The sequence below is a fragment of the Papaver somniferum genome, chromosome 11, assembly GCF_003573695.1.
Source record: "Papaver somniferum cultivar HN1 chromosome 11, ASM357369v1, whole genome shotgun sequence".
NCBI lineage: Eukaryota > Viridiplantae > Streptophyta > Magnoliopsida > Ranunculales > Papaveraceae > Papaver > Papaver somniferum.
The window spans coordinates 139,084,014-139,093,093 of record NC_039368.1 but is presented as its reverse complement, the minus strand read 5'-3'; the positions used below and the strand labels follow the sequence as shown (position 1 = coordinate 139,093,093).

Sequence of the window (9,080 nt, the reverse complement as noted above, 5' to 3'; positions counted from 1 at the left end):
GCTCCAAAGCCTGACCACAAAGACATATAAACGACTTGGATTTATACAAAGCTACCAGATGCAAGGATTGCGAATTCTACTTACATCTCGAAAAAGTTCAGACAAGTCTCCTTAGCCCTTTTTCACGACTTACTGTCTCAGTTCTATCCTCGTCTGTCACCATCTTATGCTTACCTTACAACAAGGCTCCTGTTCCAAGCTAAGCATGAGACTTAATGTTGATGGTGGTTTTTAGACAAGGGGTAAAATCGTAAAACCTTACGCATAGCATGACGTCACCGGTGACGCTAAACACATTTATTTGAACATTTAATGCACTTATGTAAAAAATTACCAGGGTATCTTTTTTCAAATGCTAAACTAGGGTTTCGACACACAAAACCTTAAGTCGCACAATCGTTGCGCATCATGGCAACTATGCCAAAACGAAAGCCGCACAATCGCTGGTTATCATGGCAACTATGCCAAAACGAAAGCCGCACAATCGCTGCGCATCATGGAAACCATGTCAAAACCAAGCCGCACAATCATTGCGCTCCACGACAACCGTGCCAAATTCGAGTTGCACAATCATTGCGCTTCACGACAACCGTGCGAAATTCAAGTTGCACAATCATTGTGCCACACGTGCCATTGGCACATGACAAACGACGCTTGCGACCTATCATGCCAAGCCATGCAAACCTAGGGCCAAGCCGCCACACGCGCCATTGGCACATGCCAAGCGACGCTTGCGACCTGGCATGCCAAGCCCTGCAAACCTAGGGCCAAGCCTCCACATGCGCCATTGGCACATGCCAAGCGACGCTTGCGACCTACCATGCCAAGACGTGCAAACCTAGGGCCAAGATGCCACATGCGCCATTGGAACATTCCAAGCGACGCTTGCGACCTAGCATGCCAAGCCGTGCAAACCTAGGGCCAAACCGCCACACGCGCCATTGGCACATGCCAAGCGACGCTTGCGACCTAGCATGCCAAGCCGTGCAAACCTAGCCGCCACACGCGCCATTGGCACATGCCAAGCGACGCTTGCGACCTAGCATGCCAAGCCGTGCAAACCTAGGGCCAAGACGCCACACGCGCCATTGGCACATGCCAAGCACGCTTGCGACCTAGCATTCCAAGCCGTGCAAACCTAGGGCCAAGCCGCCATTGGCACATGCCAAGCGACGCTTGCGACCTAGCATGCAAAGCCGTGCTAACCTAGGGCCAAGCCGCCACACGCTCCATTGTCACATGCCAAGCAACGCTTGCGACCTAGCCGCCACACGCGCCATTGTCACATGCCAAGGACGCTTGCAACCTAGCATGCCAAGCCGTGCAAACCTAGAGCCAAGCCGCCACACGCGCCATTGGCACATGCCAAGCGACGCTAGCGACCTAGCATGCCAAGCCGTGCAAACTTAGAGCCAAACCGCCACACACGCCATTGGCACATGCCAAGCCGTGCAAACCTAGGGACAAGCCGCCAAACGCGCCATTGACACATGCCAAGCGACGCTTGCGACCTAGCATGCCTAGCCGTGCAAACCTAGGGCCAAGCCGCCACACGCGCTATTGGCACATGCCAAGCGACGCTTGCAACCTAGCATGCCAAGCTGTGCAAACCTAGTGCCAAGACGCCACACGCGCCATTGGCACATGCCAAGCGACCCTTGCAACCTAGCATGCCAAGCCGTGCAAACCTAGGGCCAAAGCTGCTACGCGCGCTATTGGCACATGCCATGCAACACTTGCATTTTAGCATTACCACTTGCACCCGATGTGCAACCTATAGCCAAGGAATTCCGCACAACCCATTGGCACATTCCGTGCAACCCTTGCACTTTGGCATGCCGCGCCTACATCAAAGGCCACGATTTCTCTTAAGATGCAAAATCTCGACCGTCGAAGGTCGCCACTGAGCCGACACATCTCTCAAGCTAAACTTATCAAACACCAGCGACATGCTACACGTTTTCCACGAAAACACTCTAGACATCAATACATGTCACAAACTGGGGGATGCTCTTTAGGGTTTTGGTTTGGCGGTTTACAGCGTGCGGCATACACAAATGCCCATTTCAAGACAGTGTATTAAGAATAAAACGGTTAGTAAATGCATGAAGTAATGGTGAAACGCTCTTTCATTATGGAACATAAATTCCATCAAATTCCATCAATACCAGGCGTTACCACCTCTTCCCATTTAACTCATTCGTTTCTTTTTCTTACGATGCCAGAGTACGTTTCACTTAGACTTGTATAAATAGGTCTTACCTATTTCCACAAAGATAAAAAGTTTTTGGTCAGGAGAAATACAATACTCAGAAAGGAAACTTTGCTAGCTTTCCCAAAAAGTTTCACCTTCTGATACAAGTCAAGTACTACTCTTCCAGAACTGTTCTGGTCTCAACACTCTCTTCGCTCCCCTCCTTAAACCAGCCCTTCTCCTCCTCTTTGTGATCGAAGAAAATCCGGAACGACCATTTCTTGGTTTAGGCCGGAGTTGTACAGATTTATCTCTCGAATCTAAAGTAATCCCCTGCAGTACTTTTGTTTAGGGTTTAGATTTGTTTCTCACTCACCTACCGAAATTACCAAAATCGGCAGAAACGATTTTCACCCGTAAACGAAAGCATTAGCATAAATCCGCTCCAGTTTACAAGAGAAGAAGAAAACATACCATGAAAGCCATAGAAAATAAGAATTCTGGAGATATGGCTAAGACAGATCCTCGCAGAGATTCATCACTTAAAGTGGGAGCATTGCATATGGTCAAAATCATCTGGCAGGTGCGAACTAAATTGTCATCACCCACAACTGCGAATAAGTCTTTAAAGATATGAGACAGTTGAGTCATGGAAGAAGTTGAAGAAGATAATCAGGGAATGGAAACTCATTTCCCTGAAGGCGAAGAAATGAAGGAGTAAGAGAAGAGGTAGTAGAAGAAATCTTTCTTTTCTTATTGGGGTTATCCTTCTTGGTAACATTCTTCGAAGAAGATTTGGAAGCAAGAACTTTTCCCTTAGACTTCGCACGAGTAGAAGCCTCCTCCTCGCACCCAGCAGAGTCTTCATCATAAGAGCCACTCGATATTTAGTCCGCCCACCTTCGCACACAGATAAAGATAAAAAACAGAGGAAACAATATTGTTAAAGTAAAATTAAAAGGTATTTCTTACTTCATCAGTGATCGAATGTAGCGCGTTTAGTGTGCCTTACCTCCCATAAGCTTTAAAATCTTTCTTCAACTTGGCAATCTGGAAGTGAGAAAATTAATGAAGCGAAGAAAATAAAATAAATGATGTAAAGCTAATGAATAAGCGAAAATATACCACATCAACTCGCTCAGGCCAATTGAATACCAAAGGGGAACAGACGGAAAAACCATGAGGGAGAGAATTTACTGACTTATCAGCACCAAAACCAGTGATGGAAGGACCCTCAATAAGGACAGGATAAACGTCCCAGCGATTTCCATTGGAGTTTCGTGCGATGCGATTAGTCTTATCATTAAAATCAACATCTCGCATAATCTTCTTATCCTCTGTGACGCCATCTTTCCTGACCAGATGAACAACCCAGCGAGATGATTCATTCTTCATAATAACGACTTTGTAATTATCAAAGAAACTCTTAACCGTATAGTCCGAAGGAACAATTTCTAGCTCAGCATATGCTGGATTCCTGTATTTTTTTGGTAAAGGGATCCTATCCAGCCGCACGACGAGCGAACTCCAACATAATTCGGATAGAATCCCCACTCAACTGAAAAACCGCACGCTTGAAATTATCATGAGATAAAATTTTGTAAAATAAAGGAATTCGCGGGTTAAAGAGAGGAATGGGGAGACCAGCGAAAAATTTTCATAGGGAAACGATGATATTTTGATCATTCCATTGATCCGTCTCAAACCATTTAGGAACGGATAATTTAAAGCCTTTATCTCTAAATTCAACTTCAAGCTTCTCAAATTCTTGGACCATTTTCCATCCTGCCTTATGCCTCATTGATTGCCCTTACATAATGGGATTATAAATATCAAGTCGATTAAGATGATTAAGAAGGCAAAATAACGGTTAATTAAGATGATCAAAAAGGCGAAGTAATACGGGGATGGAAGATTGAAGCGAAGAAAAGTCAAGAATCAAGGTCAAAGGGAAGAACATCAATAACAGCAGTAAGAAAAAAAAGTTGTAGAGGTTGAAGGAGGAGGAAAGAAAGTAAAAAGAGAAAAAGGAAAGTGAGAAGGGGATATATAAAGGATTTTGTTATCACCGATGAAATTCACTTTTATGAAAGAATTAGCGGGTGAAAGGATGTGAAGAGACAGTTGCATATGGCAACTATAACGTGTCCAAAGATAAGACGATGATGGCAACACGTGGAGTAATTAAGCACGAGATCTGGGGATACTGTCAGTTAAAGAATTTGGAAAGATGATAGGGTGCGACAAGCACCGTGTAAAAGAGCGAAGGTGACTAAGAAAATTTTTCTCTCATCGCTCGTTCTTCAACAAATTAAGATCGCTAAGAGAAGAGGCAAAATGTAGGGGTTAAATACCGCACACGTAAGTATCATGCGAAGCAACTGAATTACTAAGGAGAAAATGGAATTCACACGTAGCATATCCCAAATGACGGAATTAGTGACGTCACAAAGCCATCAGTAAAGTGTAAGAGTTGTGCGAAGATTAAGAGCATGCGCGAGAAAACACAATGTAAGCGTGCGAAGACGTCGCGCGATATATCCGAAAATAGGGGCTTTATTAGCTGTCCTCCACTACGTAAAATCCCTATATATAGGACCAGCCACCCTTGTGACGAGGGAGAGAGATCTTTTGAGTGTTGAGATAGAACTTTAGGAGAGAGAAAGTTATTTTCTTCCCAAGTCAGGGTTCTACCTTCTTTCTTTGTATTGGTTTCTAAACTTAATAAAAATTCTTCTAAATGTTCTTCATAATGTTTTCCTAGTTTGTTATATAGATTGTTTAAAGGGTGTTCTACTACTACAACGGGAGCATTTTGTTTCTCCAATATTTTATATTCAATGTTTTAAGCCAGAAATGAAACATCAAATGTGGTCTTGCTTGACCCTTGAAACAAAAGAAAAATATCCAGTTGTGACCACAAAGTACTAGGGATGAAATCCGATTTTGGGTTGAATGTTTCAGAGCCGTGAGACTTGGAAATTTAAGAATATCTAAGGTCTTCAACTTTGAACCTCCAACCATTGTTCATGATTGAGTCGAGGTAGTATCTTGAGCCATAAAAACATAATGTCTACTGTCTAATATATTAATTGACTCGGCAATTTCTCCTCACTATATTCCTCGCCGAGGAGTCATAAAACTCATTGTTATCGGTTTACTACAACATCACTCTCAATCCAAAATTCAATACCGACTTCTACTCTCATTTTAACTCCCATGAATCTCTTTGCAACTTATTTTATCAATTTAAAGATTCAATAACATGGGTGATTTTCAGAATGATATAATGATGGTGTTATACGACTTAGATTATGCTCATTTATAATGGGAATATATGATTTTTGTGAGAGGAATTTATCATAATATTAGTTTCAAATTAATCATTGTTTGAAACTAGTAGTTGCAGGTTATTGATAGTATTCCATTTTATTTAACATGAAAATAGTGAAAAAATCCATGGTCAGTGTTTACTTATTATGATATTATCCATTAGGCCAAAGACCATAGGGTGGGAAACTTCTGCTTTGTTTGCACTTAGGAGTTAGGACATTAGTAATTCATTTTGAGTGAAAATTGTGAGATGCACCAATTTTCAATACTATCTAGTAAAAAATTGACAGAAATTTTCCACCTGATTTTACCCACCAATTATATTAGTAAAAGTAGTTAATAATCTCAGCAAAATCATTATCCCGTGAGTTTGAAGTTTCAAGAATACAAAGCTGTTACTCCAACCAACTATTTTTCTACAAACATTCAGTTAGCCATAGTAATAACGCATTAGCCAAAAGTTAACAAAAATGATGGAAATTTACCAGCTTCGATCGCCAGCATGACAATGAGTTCTAGTCCTTCAAATTGAGCATTTTCCCTATCCCGAAGATCTAATTTAACGCCATGATTAATCCATATCAGCATGCAAACAACTGGCCGTTGCACCGGTCAGGTAGCTATAATCGAGCTATTTTAGTAATAACAGTTTAGTTTAGACTTCTGCTCGACTTTCTTACTTCTCTCAGTCTTCCCAATTATTCTCAGTGCTTTACTAAAATAAACAACATTATTTTCCTAGTACTAGTACCTGCTTTTTCCTTGCTATCCTAATATTAAATTTTGCTTTACCTTTATGACTTTATCAATATCACTCTCTTTCCTTTTTCATTTCCTTCATCAGATGCTTCCATTTTCACAAAAATCTTGTAAAATTAGAAATCTTATCTTTCTTCATTTGTTTTCAATATGGGGATGCTCTCAACTATCTGTCAAGTATTGGTTGCAGGAATTGCTGCAAAGTTTCTTTACAAGAATTGGTTCAGTCCAAAAACTAAAGATTCTGGGTCATCAACAGTATCATTAGATCATAACCATGGTAGTTCTGTCTCCTTGATTGCTGTTAGTGTATCATCTTTAGCTCATGATCTTCTTATCTTTGAGATCACTTCTCAGGTATATACAAAAATTCAACAGCTTTTACTTGAATTTCTTGATCTTTACTTGTATTTGCTGATTGCAATGAAATTTCTTGAATTTTGATTGAAGGTTCCTGAAAAACTTAGTGAGAATGTTGCATCATCAAAGCAAGTTCAAGCTAATTGGTACTACCTTTACTTTGATCCTACTTGTTTGATGTTTAAAACCCACATTTTAAGAATCTAATTTTCTAACTCAGGAATAGCAATTTGGGATGGATTGACAAAATGAAGCTTGAAATTTGTGTGTGAAGGTACAAGAAACTATTGCAGGCATGGAGACAAGCAAATCCAACACCCAAAACACCTGGACAAGTATCTAGGCTTGTCATTCTAACCTTGCATCCGCACGGAGTGACCGAAGTAGAGGTACGATAATGGCGATACACAACTCCACTGTGTTAATTTTATTTTTTTGATTGGTTGGTAGAACTTAGGATGGTATCAAGTTCTAGTTTAGCTGTTGATCTTTGAGACACGGCATTAAGGGATTCTTGTTTTTGTCAAAGGGTCTATTGAGATTCTATCGTCTTCCGTGTCTGATTGCGCCTTGGGCTAGAATTGATGCAGCAGCAACAGTCACTCCTCCTTCTCGACCTGAAGGAGTGAAATTCGAATTAAATACGTTTCGGGTGAGTTAATCTTCCTTGAAATGATTGCGAAACTACCTCATTTTGTGTTCTCTAGAAAAGGCTTCAAATTTGGTTTCACAAGTGGAAATTACTACCAGGTGGATGCTTATGCTGTTGCTGTTGCTGATGGGGACGGATTAACCGTTTATGTTGATGTCGCGGACCCTAGGGAAGCCACCCTGAGTGTGCCTGAGGATGTTCGAGTGGCAGTATCAGAACGATCAAAAGCACGTGCATCCAAAGATAAGCCAAAGCCAAAAGCACTGCATAAGACCATTAACGATGCTGGTTACAGGTTTTTGCTTATCTCAAAATTTGCTTCTTCAGCAATAAAAGTGCTGAGACCCAGTTTGTAGTTTATTACATACAGAGTCGTACATGGTCCAAACAAAAAGGAAATTCTTGCCAGAAAGTACCGGTTGAGGTAAGACACTGCTTAATTGATATTGGTTACACAAATTTGCAGTTGTTCCCTTGTTTTTAACACGCTATTGAATAAACAGGGGCATTGATGCACCAGAGAACAAACAGCCCTTTGGAAAAGAGGCGAAGAGAGAACTTACCAAGCTTGTTAAAAGCAATTGTGTGATTGTTCATGTGTACGGGGAGGATAAATATAATCGACTCGTAGGAGACGTTTATTGCAATGGACAATTTGCTCAGGTACCACACAACTACCTTATTGCCAGCAGTTCCATTGTATTAACTTACATTTTAAGAAATCCCTTTCTATGATCTCATCCGGTTCATTTTATATGCATCTTTCCTTTGCTTGGTGCAGGAAGTAATGCTCAAGAAGGGGCTTGCTTGGCATTATGCAGCTTTTGACAAGCGCCCTGAACTCAAAAAGGTGAGTTTGAAGCCATATTTTGATTTTTGTTGTTCTTATTTCTCAAACTTATTCTTAGTTGTACATCATTTGATACACATTTATGTTTTGCATTAGTGGGCTAAGGAGGCTAAAGCTGCTGGGATTGGGTTATGGGCAGATCCAGATCCTGAAAAGCCATGGGAATGGAGAAAAAATAACCCCCTTAGTGGAAGGTACCCTGAGATGACAGCCTTCTAAACCCACTCTTGATCCATATGTATAGGTTAGGTTGTCCGGCTAAGTAACCAAATGGAAAGGAAGTTGCCAATGCTTTCGCCTTTGTATATTAGCAGAAAACCTTGAGGTAAGTGATAGTGTATCTTAGAGACAGTACTTACCATCACAAGTCATCCAAATCTTCTTTCTACTAGCGATTTAGTGGATTTGCTGTGCACATATATGTTTTTATATCTGCTTATTAGTACTGGACTCTTTGAATTATGATATACAGCTGATCTGTATAATTGTATCGCGTAAGTGATACATTTATGTCTAAAATGGTTGTAGTAGAGACTAGAGATTCATGTCTTCACCTGAAAATCTAAGCAAACTTATGTATGGGGAAAGGCAGATTTTGAACACCCTCTATTTAACGGGAGCCTTCAGATTCATAGGCGCTTCAAAAACCCTCTTTTAAAGTTCTAACTTCTAACATGCATCTGAGAAAGGAATCCATTCCGAAGTATTGAAGATGAAGCTCATTTGCCGTATAATAAAACTTTAATCTCTGTGAAAAGTATTTTACTCCGAACAGATGACATCCGAGAGCATACGCGCCATGTCTACTCAAAGCTATTCTCAGTTACTTAAAAATGAAGTTAAAACTTTCCGAAAGGCAGGAATATAAACATTTCACTTAAAAAGCAATGTGTGGTACAACTCAAAGTTGATAAAGATTTTCCACCTGCTGC

At 40.9% G+C, this 9,080-nt stretch overlaps 1 protein-coding gene across 1 annotated transcript; it reads left to right on the top strand.

The window, feature by feature from the left end:
• The first annotated feature begins 6,367 nt into the window (after window positions 1–6,367).
• LOC113323231 (uncharacterized 38.1 kDa protein-like) lies at window positions 6,368–8,659 on the top strand. The gene is made up of 9 exons (XM_026571512.1): window positions 6,368–6,643; window positions 6,737–6,792; window positions 6,921–7,035; window positions 7,176–7,298; window positions 7,397–7,593; window positions 7,669–7,722; window positions 7,802–7,961; window positions 8,080–8,148; window positions 8,245–8,659. Exons 1-9 carry the CDS (start codon window positions 6,437–6,439, stop codon window positions 8,365–8,367), a joined length of 1,104 nt encoding a protein of 367 aa, XP_026427297.1. The 5' UTR covers window positions 6,368–6,436; the 3' UTR covers window positions 8,368–8,659.
• The last annotated feature ends 421 nt before the right edge of the window (window positions 8,660–9,080 follow it).

Bases quoted from the DNA above. Each gene is read 5' to 3' on its own strand.
- LOC113323231 (XM_026571512.1), top strand. From the start codon at position 6,437: ATGGGGATGCTCTCAACTATCTGTCAAGTATTGGTTGCAGGAATTGCT. The intron at 7,594-7,668 runs GTTTTTGCTTAT...TATTACATACAG, and splicing joins ATTAACGATGCTGGTTACAG to AGTCGTACATGGTCCAAACA. The intron at 8,149-8,244 runs GTGAGTTTGAAG...GTTTTGCATTAG, and splicing joins AGCGCCCTGAACTCAAAAAG to TGGGCTAAGGAGGCTAAAGC.